The following is a 17426-nucleotide window of genomic DNA, read 5'->3' as shown; positions in this document are numbered from 1 at the left end:
TCATGTTTCCCATTACTCTCACAACACTATTATTATATATATCACTATTTTTCATCCATATTTGGATGCAGATCATGAATCCACAGTCATATAAAACATTTCCAACATTCTCTATGATTAAAATAAATTTAGATGATTTTGTGGCCTTGGTAGATGAATGTTTGATGATGCAGTTCCTGCCCTCAAACCTTGACTTCAAGCTTCTGTAAGTTGATTTTTACAGTGTGCTGCTCTGAACTCAAGCCAATGGTACTTTGTACTGACCTAATCACCTTTTTTGAACTAATGCTTTGAGTTACATAGTGTGCAAAAGTTTTAGGCAGGTGTGAAGACATGCTATAAAGAAAGAATGCTTTCAAAAAATATTAAATTTAATTGTTCACTTTTATTTATTTTTTTCAATTTACAAAAATGCAAAGTGAGCGAACAGAAGAAAAAATCTACATCAAATCAGTATTTGGTGTGACCATCCTTTGCCTTCAAAGCAGCATCAGTTCTTCCAGGAACACTGTTGGCTGCCTCAAATCCTTCTGTCTCTCGTGTAATTCCAGACAGACTGGATGATGTTGAGATCAGGGCTCTGTGGGGGCCACACCATCACTTCCAGGACTCCTTGTTCTTCTTTACGCTGAAGATAATTCCTAATGACACTGGTTGTATTTTTTGGGCCAATCAGACGCCTCCCTGATGATATTGCATGATGGATAAGAATCTGCCTGTATTTCTCAGCATTTAAAAAACTTTAACACACAATACATTTGCAGAAATGCAACCCCAAACTTTCAAGGAACCTCCACCATTCTCCACTGTTGCCTGCAGACACTCATTATTTTACTGCTCTCCAGCCCTTCAGCGAACAAACTGCCTTCTGCTACAGCCAAAGATTTCAAATTTTGACTCATCAGTCCAGAGCACCTGCTGCCATTTTGTCCACCTCAGTTTTTATGTTTTTCATGCATAGTTGAGTTGGTTGTCCATGTTTCCACCTCAGAGGTTTGGCTTTTTGGCCGAAATTCTTCCATGAAGACCACTTCTGGCCAGACTTCTCCGAACAGTAGATGAGGTTGTGGTGTCTGATATGTAGTGTCTGGTATGTGCCTTTAGGGCATATGATGATAGTTGTGTTCATTGTTTCTATGTTTCTGCTCTGTGATCGATTATCTGAAGACAGATAGACTGGAAACTGCATGACCTAGGCAGGGGTGATCTGACCTTTGCCCCCTTCTCTAGATATCGGAGGATGGTGTGCTTCTAATATATCCTTTTACCCTTAAAACAAAGAACAGAATTGTTATATGGATGAAAACCAGATGTTGAGCTAGGTGGTCAAATGGGTATAAAGAAGTGACCAGAGAAGTGGCTCGGGGGAAGACAAGGACAGAGACAGCAGATCCGGCCGGGGGTTACGCGGTCTGTTCCTGGAATTGGCTTAGCGTCTTCCCAGGCTTCCATGGTGCCTGTTAGACAACTGATCTTTTTGTAATCAACCTATTTTTATTCACTAAGTCGTTGTCAGCGGACCTTTCCTTTCATCAACTGCACATCATCGGCATCAGAGAAGATACAACAAGGTCCCACTGGTTTTTGTTAGTTCTGAGCTGATGGCACTGCTGGACATCTTCTGATTTCGAAGGGAAGTAAGCATAATGTGTCTTTCCTCTGCTGCACTAAGTTTCCCTGGCCGACCACTGCGTCTACACTCCTCAACGTTGCCAACTTCTTTGTGCTTCTTCAAAAGAGCTTGAACAGCACATCTTGAAACACAAGTCTACTCTGAAATCTTTGCCTGGCAGACACCTTGCTGATGCAGTATAACTACCTTGTGTCTTGTTGCTGTGCTCAGTCTTGCCCTGGTGTATGACCAAAATCCCTGACTGACACTGTAAGCATACCTAGAAGAACTGATGCTGTTTTGAAGGCAAAGGGTGGTCACACCAAGTATTGATTTGATTCAGATTTTTCTTTCTGTTCGCTCACTTTACATTTTGTGAATCGATAAAAATAAACAATTACATTTCATATCTTTGAAAGCATTCTTACTTTACAGCAGTTCTGAACACCTGCCTAAAACTTTAGCACAGTACTGTATGTCAACAATGTTACTCGGCGACTCACTGTTCTCACTGTCTTTTTCCAGCGTCGTTCTCTCATTCTGACTCCTGTATGACAACATACCCTCTTCTCTTTCTATCAAACGTATCTGTTGACACTCTTTGTTGGCACTCGCAGTAGCTTCTGTCACTGACTTTTAGTCTCTGTCTTGATCTTTTTTTTTCCCTCTCTCTTGCCCTTTGTTGCTAGGAAACATCTTTGTCCTTCTCGTCACTGTCACTTTCAACGCAGATTTGCCACTGACAATATAATTTCCCTTGAGGACAGCTGCCTCCCATAAATGTCATTCATATAAATTTTTTGTTTGGACTGGCAGTACGGGCATATAGGGTATGAAATTGATGCATGTACTGCCAATACCACTTTTCAACTTGGTTAAATAGAGCTTCATGGCAACTACAGAAAACTGAACTGGAAAATAATCAATTCTCAGCAATCAGTGTGATAGGAAAGTCAATCCCTGCAATTGACAAAAATAAAAAAGCATTCAATATAGAGCCAGAAAATCCTGAAATTTGAATTTGGAGGAATATGTTGCTAAGCCCCTTTCAACAGCAAATAAAAAGCGCCAAATCAGCAATGTTAAATACAGATATATTAACACTGAGAATGACCAAACCAGATTTTTTGTTTTTAAAACATCAAAACATTCTTTGCCATTAAAAATACATACATTCCCCCTCTTTCCTGTTGACATTAAATATTACATTTAGATTTAGATTCAGATCAATATATTAGGTGTTTCTGTAATGCCCCTTGGTTTCAAGCACAACTCTAATCTCTGACTGGAGAGAAGGACTCCAGCTTTCAAACTCCAGTTGTCCACTTTCAGAGCCTGGATTGCAGCTTTTCTAGATGAAATGTGATTAACTAGTAAAGACGGTTTACAAGATTACCAGAAAAAGGAGAACCCTCCACCTTCCCGCTAGGACTCATGCTGTGCCTCTCTCGTCCTTTACTTTTGTTTCTGTCTATGTCAGCCTCTCTTTTGTGTTCATGCTTATTTTGTTACATCTTTCTCATTTTCCCTCTCTCCTTGTTTTTGCTGCCTCAACTGTTACACGCCACCATGCTCGTGTAAATCACACTATTTGTTTCAAGCTGATTGATAGAGATGCTGATCTCTCCACCCTTTTATGTTGCTTAAAAAGACTTCAGAAAACAGCGCACAACTTGAGAAGAAAGGGGGTGAGTTAAAGGAGAGACAGATACTGTAGAAGGGTAAAAGGTAGGAATAAAAGAGAATAAAGACAGTGCTTGTTTTGACAAGTGTGAAGAAATAGTGAATTACTTTGACTGACACTGTGCAGTTTGTGGCTGACTCAAGGTTTTTCCCCTGATTACTGTGAATGAGGAATGAGAGAGTGAAGCGAGGTAGGAAGTACAAGCAGAGAGAACACAGTGAGAGATGTTAATTTATATTTAATCTATATATAAATAGATAGCCTAGTGGTTCAGTGATTATCAGCTCAATCTCATATCAAAGAAACACTCAGAGATGAGATTCTGGTTTGAGTTCTGGTGTGCAGTTTGCATGTTTTTCACGTGAACATTAAGGTGTAATATGCTGAAATCCAATGATCAGATGTCTACAACTAGAAACACGAGAATTTGAAAATGGCGGAATAAGTGTACATATATCATTGGGATTAGACAATTTCATATCTTTTCATATGCATGATACTCTCTATCCCAGAGCAGCAAATTCTGTATTCAGCTAAACCTTCTCCTCTCCCTCCCCATTCAGCCCCCTCTCTATCTGTACTTCTACATCTGAACACCCGTATAAAATCAGACTGACTACCCGTTCCATTTAGAAAGTCATTGATTTCTCATTCATCCTCTTACCCATCCTCTCGTTGTCTTGCTTTTAGTCCCTACTCTGTGATCTTCCCTCATCAACATCTGTTTCTGTGCTATGTGAGCTTTCCTTTCTTCCCCTTTATCTTTTACATCTTATCCATCTTGTACAGACTGAATATTACTGAGACAAAGTGAATCAAGAGGGAAGAGCCCATATGTCCAGTTTCAGTTCTCCCTGAAGCAGTGGTGTTAACTACTCTTAAGACTGTCCAGGCCTTTTACCCTCTCATTACACTAAAGTCATGTCAGCACTCTACACTGTGTGATGAAACAGATCCAGATATTAACTTCACTGAAGTTAAAGGCTAACGACAGGCAGTCCCTACCCTGTCTTCTGCTTTGTTTATAAAACTGTGTGTGCACATGTACACAAATCCTGCCAATTTTTATGCATCAGTATTAAAATTGGCAAAGTCACGCTTGAAGTGCTAACTGATGATGTCACAGTCAGGGACCCATGTTGAGGCTAAACAGCATTAAAGATTAACTGCCTGCTTTATTCATTTTATTCATGGGCCTGGAGACTTGCCCATCTCCACACTTGGCTTTGCCTAGTTTTAATATTAATGCAAATATTTGTTGTGCAGCATAACACATTCAACACACACACACACACACACACACAGACACACACACACACACGCACACACACACACACACACACACACTTGTCTGAATTGAGCGGGAAATGGGTTTCTATCACACAGTTCCTCTGAGAATAGCCATTCAGACTTTAATGATTCCTACTTTAGTGCCAATGAGAATCCATCCTATTAACACAGAATCCCTCAGCACTGACTAACATTATTTCTGTTCCATCATTTAAAGGATGTATTCAGTATATACAACAATTACATTTACAGTATGTCCGTGGCCTTGCTTAAACTTAGGACCTAACCTCTTAAAAGGGAAAGGGATGAAACTATACTTTACTTGTCTTCAACACTGTAAAGAGCCAAAATGTGTAGAAAATAGGACCTTTTCAGGAATAACTTTTGATTCTATATGTTAGGCTTGTGATGACTGAGGATCATACTGACATAGACATTTGTTGGGTGATGTTGAAGAAAGTGTTTACGAACTGTATTTTACTGTATATAATTGCCAGAAAATTCAAATTTTTCGAAACTGGAGTGTTTATTGAGCCGTCTGAAGTTTAAAAAGTCTTAATTTGTATCATCTTTGCTACACCCGGCATTTTTGTGCAATTTATTGCTCACAGTTTGTTTATCTTAAACAAACAAAAACATATAAAACACAGATAAAATACAAAAAAATATCACACTGATGATGTAGAGGTCTCAAAAACTCGTATCAAATATGATACACTTTGCATTAAATGGTGAAAACCTGTTAGCTGTGGCAATCCACTGCCTCCCTAAATATGTGTTTGAATTCAAAATTAATATAAAACAGCTGAAATTCTGCTCCCTATTGTACATTTTTTTGCATGTTGATACCTACACATTTGAAAGAGGTCCAAGTCTCTCAGCTCTGTCTGCTCAAAACCCCCACAAACAGCTGGGACGTGAGGGACTCCAGTGGATCACACACAACAATTTTAGGAGTCCCATTCTTCCAGTTCATCCTTCTTTCATGTCATATTAATAACCCTCCACAAAACACTCCCAATCTCCAAATCCCAGAGCCCCCCCTTTGTACAAATCTCAATTTCAACCCATGTTAATGACATTACACAAGTTTACAAGGAAACGGGCTAACACTAGTCTAATACTGTATAGCTTTAAACTGAATTCAATTTAACAATGTAATTAAAGCCTTAGTAGCATCACACATAATATTCATATCACTATTCCCATAAAGGTTAAATGAGTCTAGACGTGGAGTGAGTGGATAGAAGATGAGAAGAGGAAAGAAGAGAAAGACAGAGAAATAAGACATGCAGATGGAAACCAATACGAAGGGAGAGACAAAAATTAAATGGGAGGAGAGGATAGAAGAGAATGAAGGCACCTCAGGGGATATCTAATTAAGCTTCATCAACCATGTCAAACCAATGGATTCACAGACCTTCGCAGTAATATGCAGAACGAGGATTTCAGGGGTGAATAGGTCAACATTTGCGCTTTTTGGAAAGACTTTATAGAGCAGAGAAAAGTTCAGATGAGGAACACCCATAATTGGTGTTTTCAGTGAGCATGTGTATGTTTAATGGGCTATAAAATGCACTAGTTATGATTACACCTTATTCCAGAGAGGGCTAGCCAATTGGAATGAAACACCTTTGACATAAACTACCCTGTTACCTGGGCTCTGTTGGTGTACAATACCGTCATTAAACAAACAGTGGGAAGTAATGTATCAAACATCAAGATCTACAGACCTCTGCTTTGACTGTGGCTGTGACTTTTCCCATTGATGCTTACTGAGGCCACGGCTCAGCTTTAATCTGCTTCTTTCTCATTTTACTGTCTTTTTATTCACTCCTACACATACTATGTTTTCACTCTGCATCCATCTACTAAGTTATTTTCTCTTTTCCAGCTTCATAACACATTTTGATTGGTAATCATAAAATATCTGCTTCCCTCCTAGGTGTTTTTACTCTAACCCATGTTTCTTCATGTTTGTCTGGATCTTTAAGGCGTTCCGTTACACAGTTTTCCGTTCAATATGTGGTTATTTACACCTCCCTTTGACATAATGTCAAAATGTCTGTTGTGTAATGTTTTCCCACATTATCAACCATAACCAGCGTTTACACTGCTCAAAGGTTGTAGTCGTCTGAGGTCACTCAGGGAAAAAAAAAACAATGAAAGATAACCAGCAGAAGAAAAGCAAACACAGGGTGTGTGTGCAAATGTTACTGCCAACGGGTTACCGCCTATTTGTTTTTGGTTTCAGTTACATTTACAATTTGACAGAACTTAAATTTGCTCTTATACTATTCCTCCGAGGAAATACTGTTGGTATTTCATTTGTTGACAGTATATCATAAGTTCTTCAGTTCCACACAGACATGCACAGTTGACAGACAAATGCCACACAAATAAACAGGAGGAGGTGGCTGTGAGATATCCATCTCTTCTGTGATCATCAACTTTTGCCCTGCAGTAAATCGAGAGACTCATAAAGATAATTGGTCATTGTTTACACTGCTCATAGGTTACAGTCATCTGAGGTCACTTAGGAACATCCAAAAGTGAAACATAACAAAAAAGCAAACACTCTTGTGCTTAAACCCTCTTTGATGGCTGTGATAGGATGACGCAAAACGACAGTGTTATGTGGGTGGACACTTTTATTTTCAGTATATAAACTAAGGTTTACTTTCAGTTGTTAGAGCAGAGCACCAGATTGATGTTGTGTTGGGTTTTTCATTTGGGTAAGTATAATACATTTTCGTAATACAGTATAGTTTTGAAAGTATATTTTATGAAAAGCTATATTTGCTATTGTTTTGTTTTTATCAAACATAGATGAAAACAGTTGAAAATGTAAATGTGTTGCTGAAACAGCTTTTGCTATGTAAACCCACATACCCTTGGTAAATGAAGATTAATAAAAGAATCATCAATGAAGATCTAGTTTGGCTTGGTTGCTGCTAGCGCTTCTCTGCTGTGATGGTAACACCTATTGTGTACAATGTCAAGCTCATGTTCGGCAACAATTCACCTAAATGATTCATGTTATGACAATAACACAAGGTTTAAAATAATGTTTTTTGGTTTGATCATCTGTGTGTCATTAGGAAATAACAACAAAAATGGGGGCAGAACAGAGCACCCTGGAAAAGAAAGGCTACGTACTAGAAAAACAGAAACAGATATCAGAGAATACTGCTGTTGCCACAAAGGGAGATGATAAATACATCATAAAAAAGATCATTATAAATCAGGTAAGTGAAGAGTTCCTATGTCAATCTTATGCACATTAAATAAAAAAATGTAACTTTTTAATATGCATCATATATATTTAGATCTTTTTTCCCCTGGGTGGTGGTGTGTCTTCCTCAAGTTAAAGTGTTCTGCACAGTATCTTAATAATAATAATAATAATACATATTATTTATAGGCGTCTTTCAAGGCACTCAAGGACACCGTACAACACAGTATCTTAGCTGTTCCTATGATTGCGCTCTTCTGGACAGAGAACAACCTCATATGTTGTATCTGGAATCTGCTGCAGCTGCTCTCCCAGTTTGTGGGTCACAGCCCCCAGTGCTCAGATCATCACTGGCATCACTCCTGCCTTTACTCCCCACATCTTTTCTAGCCCGTCTTTCAGCCCTTGGTATTTTTTGAGCTTTTCGTGTTTCTTCTTCCTGGTGTTGCTGTCGCTCTGAATTGTTACATCCATCACCTCTGCCTTCTTCTGTTTGTTAAGCAACACGATGTCAGGTTGGTTACTCAGTCTGGATCTGGAAGTCCCACAGGACCTTGGCTTTCAGTTTTGCTGACTGGCTGTGATGCAGCCATTATATAATCTGTGGCACCAGGCCAGACGTTAACTGGTCAGAGGGAGTTTTTTTAAAACCACGCGGTTCATCTTGGATATAGAAAAACACTTTCTCTTTCGCTTTAACTCACCGTGTGTAGGCTGGAGCATAACAAAGTAGTAAATACATACAAGAAACACACCTAAACCAGACAAAATTAGAAACGTACCCTGTTTGCTCATTGTAGAGGCACAAAAATCATGGGAAAATGACCAAATCAACAAAGGCTGAGCAAGTCATCTACTCAGCCAGACAAAACTCCGCGTCTGATACGCTCCGGTTGGGTTGGGAGGATGGAGCAAAAACCGGACTGCAGCTGCAATGTGACACAGACGTGCCCGGTGGGTTTTTGGGTTCAGGGTGATAGTAGCCAATCATGGTTCTTCTTGATGTGAGATGTGAAAGTATCAAATAGGTGATTAAAGATGACACTTCATGTAGCTTCATTGTCTCAGTCAAGCTGAAATGTTGTCTAATGCACACTGGTGAACTAAACATATGGGTTTATTCATCAAAACAGTGGTGAATATTTATTTTACCTCATATATATGGCTGGGTACTGTTCTAGGTTTATTGGCTTCTTGAATTTGTCCCTCTGTGCTTTTTTACACACCAGACTGGTGAACTGCTATTCAGAGATTTAAAGTTCATCCAGTGAAGTCATGAGGAGTACCTCTCCAATGAATAATGCATTCAGCCTCACTTCCACATTGTGCCATGCTGCACCTAGTTTGCACTATTATCAATGGTCATGAAATTGATAGACATGAAATTGTGACTGTTGTATTCAGTTATACAGTTGACGGACTGAGTTATAGAGTGGCCTGACCTTGTAAGCACAATTGGAGGCAGCAAGCAGAAGTCAAAGTGAGGGGTTTTGCTAAAGGATTTAGTTTTTCGACTACTATCTCAGGCATAAAAGTTCAACCTGTCTACTGTCGGTCTCTCTGACTGTCAGGCACCTCTGCCAGGCCATTCTTATGCAAGTGGTGTTGTTAACAGAAATCCAGAAATTCTGATCCAGGATTGATGTCAGAGATAGAAATCCTCAAGACAACAAGCCATCCTCATATTGTGAGCGCCAAAAACTCTTTTCAAGGTAAGTTTTGACAAATCTGCTTTATACAGTCTGCTTCTCAGAATTTATTAGAAATAATGTCTGTACACAAAGATGGTATGCACATGATAAAATTGTGATGGGACTCAACATGATTTGAAAACAAATGTATTAGATAGGGATGCCACCGATCCAACCTTTTCAGTCCTGATACTAATACCTGGGCTTTGGGAATCAGCCAACACAGTGCATCGATAAGATACCATTGTTTAATTAATACGCTGTACGCCTCACTGTGTAGAGGAGATCAGGCTTGACTTAAACATTGCTTTCCCAACTTAACTTGCTTTTCTTAAATGTAAAACAAAATGTGACAAATAAATACATAGATATAAATTTACAGATTTATTATTCATTATTTCTTTAATCAAAATATTCCATAATAATATTTTTTTTTCATTAAAATAATACATAATTCTTGGTAAAATATACTCAAAATTAACAGGAATTACACCTCAGTCCATCTTTTTACTTTCATTTTGTTGGTTGTTTGTTGTTGTGGGTGTGTCAGGTGGCCGTGAGTCTACAAGTGTGCTGCTGATGCATGATGTAGTATGTGCTCGTAGATGTAACCATAGAATTGAATCGAACAGATCAGGCCAATGGGTTGGCCCCATTGTCACCAATTAGATAATTAGATTGTTTGTTCGCTTACACTTGTTTATTTCAGTGAACTTTGTAAAGCACTATGAGACACTCTGTTGTGATATTGGGCTATACAAATAAAATTGAATTGAATTGAATTGAATCCCTGAACCAGCTATTTGAGTCAGTATCAGCCCCAATATCCCTCACCAGAATAGGTATTCTGACGTCATCTCTGGGATAAATTCTGTAACTGAGTGCCATCTCCAGACCACTCCCTGGGATTCACCATTCATATTCTAGGATAAATGAGTATCTACTTCAGCACTTGCTATTAAAAGTTGAAATTGGTGCAATCTTAACAAAGTCAAAAAATACATATACTGATGATGATTTGTTATATTTGTTATACAATACTAACAAACTCTCTTTTCCCTTTTTGTCATAAAGATCAGGACATTTACTATGTAGTGATGGACTACTGTCAGGGAGAGAACCTTGCAACAAAGATCAGAGGGATGAGCCAGCCTCCTGAAGAGTCTGAGGTATGCAAAAGACATCTCAAATTCACTGAAAGTGTTGGACGAAAAGCAAATTAGGTGCCATCACTGCAGCATTTTGAGAAAAGATTTGAAGTTTTGCAAACTTAATTGATTTTATTATGTAAAGCTTGTTCTAAAATGTCTAAATGGACTCGCTCCTCAACCAAACATATCCAGATTACAGACCGGCATCAGATCCACCAGAGCAGCTTCAAGTGGCAAATGTACAGGTCCATTCTGCTAAACAGCTTTCGCTCAGACAACTTTTTCTATGAAAGGAACAAAGTCCTGGAACTTGATACCTGATAACTCAAAATTTGAAGCAAACTTCACCACTTTTAAGAGATCTACCAAACCCTGGACAACTCAACATTATTGTATCTTTACAGTCATATGAAAAAGTTTAGGCACCCCTCTGAGGCTGCATAGTAATTTACGCTGTCTGCACAGAAAACGATCACAGTGGCATGCCATTCATTTTCTAATAAAAGTAATGGGGTATTTTCCAGACAAAGATTTTTAGTGTAGCAATATTAAGTTGTATGAAATTGTATCAGATGTGAAAAATAGGCTGTGCAAAATTTGGGCACCCTTGTCATTTTGCTGATTTGAATACCTGTAACTACTTAGCACTGATAAATTGGAACACAAAATTGGTTTGGTGGGCTCATTAAGCCTTGAACTTCATGGACAGGTGAATCCAATTATGAGAAAAAGGTATTTAAGGTGGCCAATTGCAAGTTGTTCTTCTCTTTGAATCTCCTCTGAAGAGTGGCAACATGGGGGCCTCAAAACAACTCTCAAATGACCTGAAAACAAAGATTGTTCAATGTTATGGTTTAGGGGAAGGCTACAAAAAGCTATCTCAGAGATTTCAGCTGTCAGTTTCCACTGTGAGTAACATAGTGAGGAAATGGAAGACCACAGGCACAGTTGTTGTTAAGGCCAGAAGTGGCAGGCCAAGAAAAATATCAGAGAGGCAAAGGCGAAGGATGGTAAGAACGGTCAAAGACAACCCACAGACCACCTCCAAAGACCTACAACGTCATCTTGCTGCAGATGGTGTCACTGTGCATCGTTGAACAATTCAGCGCACTTTGCACAAGGAGAAGCTGTATGGGAGAGTGATGCGGAAGAAGCCTTTTCTGCACACACGCCACAAACAGAGTCGCTTGAGGTATGCAAAAGCACATTTGGACAAGCCAGCTTCATTTTGGAATAAGGTGCTGTGGACTGATGAAACAAAGATTGAGTTATTTGGTCATAACAAGGGGCGTTATGCATGGCGGCAAAAGAAGACAGCATTCTAAGAAAAACACTTGCTACCCACAGTAAAATTTGGTGGAGGTTCCATCATGCTGTGGGGTTGTGTGGCCAGTGCTGGTACTGGGAATCTTGTTAAAGTTGAGGGTCACATGGATTCCACTCAATATCAGCAGATTCTTGAGAATAATGTTCAAGAATCAGTCACAAAGTTGAAGTTACACCGGGGCTGGATATTTCAACAAGACAACGAGCCAAAACACTGCTCAAAATCTACTCAGGAATTCATGCAGAGGAACAAGTACAATGTTCTGGAATGGCCATCCCAGTCCCCAGACCTGAATATTATTGAAAATCTGTGGGATGATTTGAAGCGGGCTGTCCATGCTCGGCAACCATCAAACCGAACTGAACTGGAGATGTTTTGTAAGGAGGAATGGTCGAAAATACCTTCATCCAGAATCCAGACACTGATTAGGGGCTATAGGAACCGTCTAGAGGCTGTTATTGTGGCAAAAGGAGGCTCTACCAAATATTGATGTGATTTTTCTGTTGGGGTGCCCAAATTTATGCACCTGTCTAATTTTGTTTTGATGCATATTGCACATTTTCTGTTAATCCAATAAAACTCATTTCACTACTGAAATATTACTGTCCATCAGTTATTTGATAAATCAAAATGAAATTGCTGATCCAAACACCTCATGATTTAGAAATGAAAATAATGGAAATTGTCAGGGGTGCCCAAACTTTTTCATACAACTGTATGTACTCAGTTTGTCTTCTTATTACCTCACTGTTTCAATCTGTCATTTTTATAAAAGCTCTTCTAGGGATGGGTGTTGCAAATTAGCATAAGATATAAACACTTTGATACTTGCATCGGATAGCTGTTTTTCAGTTTGTCTATGTGTGTGGTTTCTGTCCTACACACCATATTTAAACAAATATTGTAGGCACGTCTATTACTGTACTGTCTTTGTTCTAGGTACTGAGCTGGATTGTCGAGATTTGCATGGCTTTGAGAACCATTCATGAAAAAGGCTTGCTTCACAAACACCTGACACCAGAGGTAATACACATATTACATGAAGTATGACTGAATAATTATGTGCTTCCACAGACTTTATCCATTAGCCATTTTAAGTCATATGAGTCAGAATATGAATAGAAGTATGAATAATGTAATATTTACTTACTTTGTTACTTCTATTTTGAAAAGTTTAAGCGATTGATGTTAATTTAAAGTTTTACCTATCCTCTTTTTATAGACCATTTTCTTCACCGAACATGGAACAGTGTATTTGGGCGAATTTGGAAACATTTATGAAAAGTACTGTGCATATATCTATTTCATATAAACATATATAAATATATACGTACACAAAATATTGTATTGATGCATTTTCTTTTTTCACACAGTTCAAAAACCACTGAGTCAAATCAGATGGAGGCAGTAAATTATTTTGCACCGGAAGTCTTCAAAGAGTTTGAGTCCTATGATGCTAAAAGGTAAAAAGTTTTTTTTACCAGAATAAGAAATGTACTCAGTAACGACTCAAAGGTCCCACATAAAAACAAAGTTGCAAGGCCTAAAATGTAATTAAAATAGATTAATCAAGTACACGGTGTAAAGAAACAAAATGAATCAGCCAAAAACTGAATGTTTCACTCATTTGACCAGGTGTGGCATTAATCATGATTGGTGAAACAGGTTAAAAAATATAATATTAATATTGTATATATATATATATATATATATATATATATTATATTTTTAGTTTGCAAGTGCCATCTTGCAGTGAAATGTTCCAAAGTTATTTGACGTTACATGCCTGTGTACAGTAAAGTTTTTGACAAAGTTTTTTTATCAGGTGTCACAAGTAATAGTATCACTGCACACTGCATTCACCAGTTCTGGCTGAAATATAACTTTTGTTCATTATTTAAATAAAATAATAATAATAATAATTTCTTTATTTATAGTGACATTTGGTCAGTGGGATGCATTCTCTATGAGCTCTGTACTCTGAAACCAGCGGTAAGTTGCAAAGGCTCATTGAACATGTTTGTAATCAAAATATGAATGAGATTCCAGTAACTATCCAATTTTTTTGTAATTCTACACCTGCTTTATTCTACTTATTTACATATAAATGTCATTTTATAACGTATTTTGCTTTTAATGTTTTATGTAAAGCACTCTGAATGTTGAATGCCTTGTTGTTGCAATGTGCAACACAAATAACTGCAATGACTGTAACCTGATATTAGACACATTTAGAAAATGATGTGAAAAGCCAACCAAAAGCATCAGATCCGAGCAATAAATTCGAACTGAGCACTAAGTCTTGCAGTGTGACCATAGCCTTAGTGTTTAGAGAATTAACACAGTATTTCAGAAGATGTGCTTAACGAGTTGAGAAAAACTGTAACTAAGTCTAAAAGTATCTATACAGTTATGTAGTGCAAATTTGGTTATCTGTTGAATTTGAAACTTTGAGAAAGAAAATGTGTCCAGGTCAGAATCACCATTCAAGCCCATCCAATTGCATATATCTCAACTTGTGCTTAACAGGCTGACCAGGTCTATGCTTTTCAGACGCATTCTGAGCAAGATGCTAATCTCAGTCATGTAACAACAAAGTAAACTGAAAATTAAATAATTGGTAATCTCTTTATTTTCCTTATTACTCAATGAGGAAAGTAATCTTATTATAAATCATATTGGATGTTTTCTAACAATAATTGTACTTTAGTTCTCTGCAGAGACAGCAATAAAGCTCATGCCCAAGATGATCGGTGGACCTTACCCACATCTCCCAGACCAGTTCTCATCAGAGCTTTGTGAACTACTGAATGACATATTTATTAAGGACTGTCAATCAAGACCAATGGCCAGTGAGATCCTAGGGCGTCCTTTTATGATAAAATGTCTCTCAGAAAAGGTATGACACTTCTAGTATTGAACATTTGATTTTTATCTACTCAATTTTCCATTGAGAGCTGCATGATTCTGCCATGTTTGCATCAAACTGCATTAAACCAAGTCCCCCTAATTTCTTATTCAAAGATGATGCTGAAAGACAAGTATATACTTACTTGCTAATTTGTACAATCACCTGAAAATTGTAATCAAACTAAACAAAACTTTTGTAAGTAGTGACAGCGAGCTTACTGAAATGCTTTAGCTATTCTTACAAGAGTTTGTGTTGTTGTTTTATTTTTACAAGTTTATACAATGATACTACAGTAATATGCATAAATGTATAAAGACTATTTACATGCACTGTCTGGCCTATTTTACGACAGAAGTACACCTCAGCTAGGTAGTCAACATTAGCTCAAAAGGCTGTGAGTTACAATATATCAGCGATTACTACTATTGGTCATGAGCATCATGACCACAATAAATGTAAGGTTATCGTCACTGGCCCTGAAATTCAATAATCAGTTCATCTTTAGCTAGCCAGACAATCCTCCCTGTGATGCTTCTGGGAAAATCAGTCTCACACACAGAGAAAGACAAGTTAAAGGTGAAAAGGCAAAGTGTTAACTCAATAGGCAGGCAGTCAAACACAGACAATCAGTCCAAACCAAGAAAACAAATCCTGGCAAATAGGAAAAAAAATGGAGAGCTAGACTAGGTCAAAAACCAAATAGTAGGTGGGACATATGAGTAGAGAATGACTAATTAGGAGAATGAATTGCACGTGAGTAATAGGGATCAAATGTAGCTAATCAAGGGAGAGTGAGGCACATAAGGGCAGGAACTGAAACGGCAAGACAGCATTAGCATTTCAAAATAAAACAGGAAACAAAAAATCTAATTGTAAAAGATTAGAGATAGAATAGGAGATTTTGATTCTAATTTTGACAAGAATTGTGTATTATTAAGGTAATAAGATCTTCATATATAATCTGTGCCTTTCATGATCAATAGGAAAGCAATTTAAGACTGAACAGAAATGTTTCACATCTGACACATGCCTTATTGGTAGGTGTGGTCGTTTTCCACCGATAATGTTTATCTTCTTCTGATAGTGCAAAACAACTGTGGAGGAACTCCTGTCTAAGCTGGACAATCTAAGGGCTGTGGCAGACAGTTTGGAACGTGTGCATCAGGGTGCCACCATCGGCAGTCTGACAGGAGGAGTGATTGGAGCAGTGGGAGGGGTTACATCCATAGTGGGCCTTGCACTGGCCCCCTTCACTTTGGGAGCCTCTCTCATTGTCACTGGAATTGGAGTAGGGGTGGGCTTGACTGGTGGAGTCACTGCTAGTGTCTCAAATATCACTAATATGGTCAACCAGTCCTCTGATCGCAAAGCTGTCCAAAACATCCTTAAAGAGTTTGAAGAGAAAATCAGGGCAGTTGTAACTTGGCTCCAGGAGATTAGCAACGGTTTACACACACTCAGGAGCAAATGTGACTTAGCTGCCGCATCTTACACACATAGTGACTTCAATGAAAATAACCTGTTTAAGATTGGTGGCAGCAGGGTAGGGAAGGGCGTATGTGGCATCGCTGAAGTGGTCAGACACCTCAGAGTGAAAAACATCGGTAACATTGCTGCACAAGCATCCAGGGCAGTACGTGTGGCAGAGGTGGCAACAGGTGCGCTCTCTGGTTTATTTGTGGCAGTGGATATTTTCTTCATTGCCATGGATGCAAGAGAGCTACACAACATTAGACAGGCAAAGACAGCAGAGGAAAAAGGTGCAACAGGTTCTGAGTCAGTGTCTGAGACTGAAATCTCTGACTTTGAGCCCACCTCTGACCAAGCTGCACAAGTGCCTAACTCACTGATGCAAGAGGTCAAGTCTGGCATTGTTGAACCAGAACTCATGTCTGACGGATCAGAAACACAGGACCAGTGTACCAAAACTATGTCTCCAATCAGATCCGAGATCATGAAATTTGTCCAATCAATCAGGCAGACAGCAGACAAACTGCAGAAAGTCTTGGATGAGTTCAAAAGCATCATTTCCTCTATCAATTCACTTGGGGATATGGAAAACCTGGAATGGCAAGATATGGAATAAAGTAACCTAAAGAGAGAGGCTGCAGCATGACAATGAATTACAAAACCAAAATGTTAAAAAAGTAATCATAAAGGAACAGGTTATGTAAGAGCTTGTCAAAATATGGTCATATTTAGCCCAGGGCCCACTTTATATCGGTTTTCGGTACACATCCCGCGTACCAAGTGGACATTTTTCTTAATTAGATATACCAAATAAACAACCTGGACCATGACTAAATATTCTCATTCACTTAGACTACCAATGATAGGATTTACAACTTAACTATACTTAAAAATAAGTGTGTACATCATGATGTTTCACAGTGCTAACAATCTGAGAAAGAGGGCACTTAAAGTTAAATGTTTGCTGATTATTATGCACCGAATAGCAATGACTATAAGTAAACATAGCAAAGACTTTGCTGCTAGTGCATTCTGCAAATCACTTGCCATCACTA

At 38.4% G+C, this 17426-nt stretch overlaps 1 protein-coding gene across 1 annotated transcript; it reads left to right on the top strand.

The window, feature by feature from the left end:
* Positions 1 to 7698: 7698 nt before the first annotated feature.
* LOC139207611 (uncharacterized) lies at positions 7699 to 16987 on the top strand. The gene is made up of 9 exons (XM_070837348.1): positions 7699 to 7834; positions 9437 to 9533; positions 10587 to 10681; positions 12930 to 13013; positions 13213 to 13274; positions 13364 to 13453; positions 13928 to 13982; positions 14701 to 14889; positions 15986 to 16987. The coding sequence occupies exons 1-9, from the start codon at positions 7703 to 7705 to the stop codon at positions 16985 to 16987; spliced, it is 1806 nt and encodes a 601-aa protein (XP_070693449.1). The 5' UTR covers positions 7699 to 7702.
* Positions 16988 to 17426: the final 439 nt, after the last annotated feature.

This window comes from Pempheris klunzingeri, chromosome 9 (genome assembly GCF_042242105.1).
Source record: "Pempheris klunzingeri isolate RE-2024b chromosome 9, fPemKlu1.hap1, whole genome shotgun sequence".
Lineage (NCBI taxonomy): Eukaryota > Metazoa > Chordata > Actinopteri > Acropomatiformes > Pempheridae > Pempheris > Pempheris klunzingeri.
This window is presented reverse-complemented; position numbering and strand designations above follow the sequence as displayed.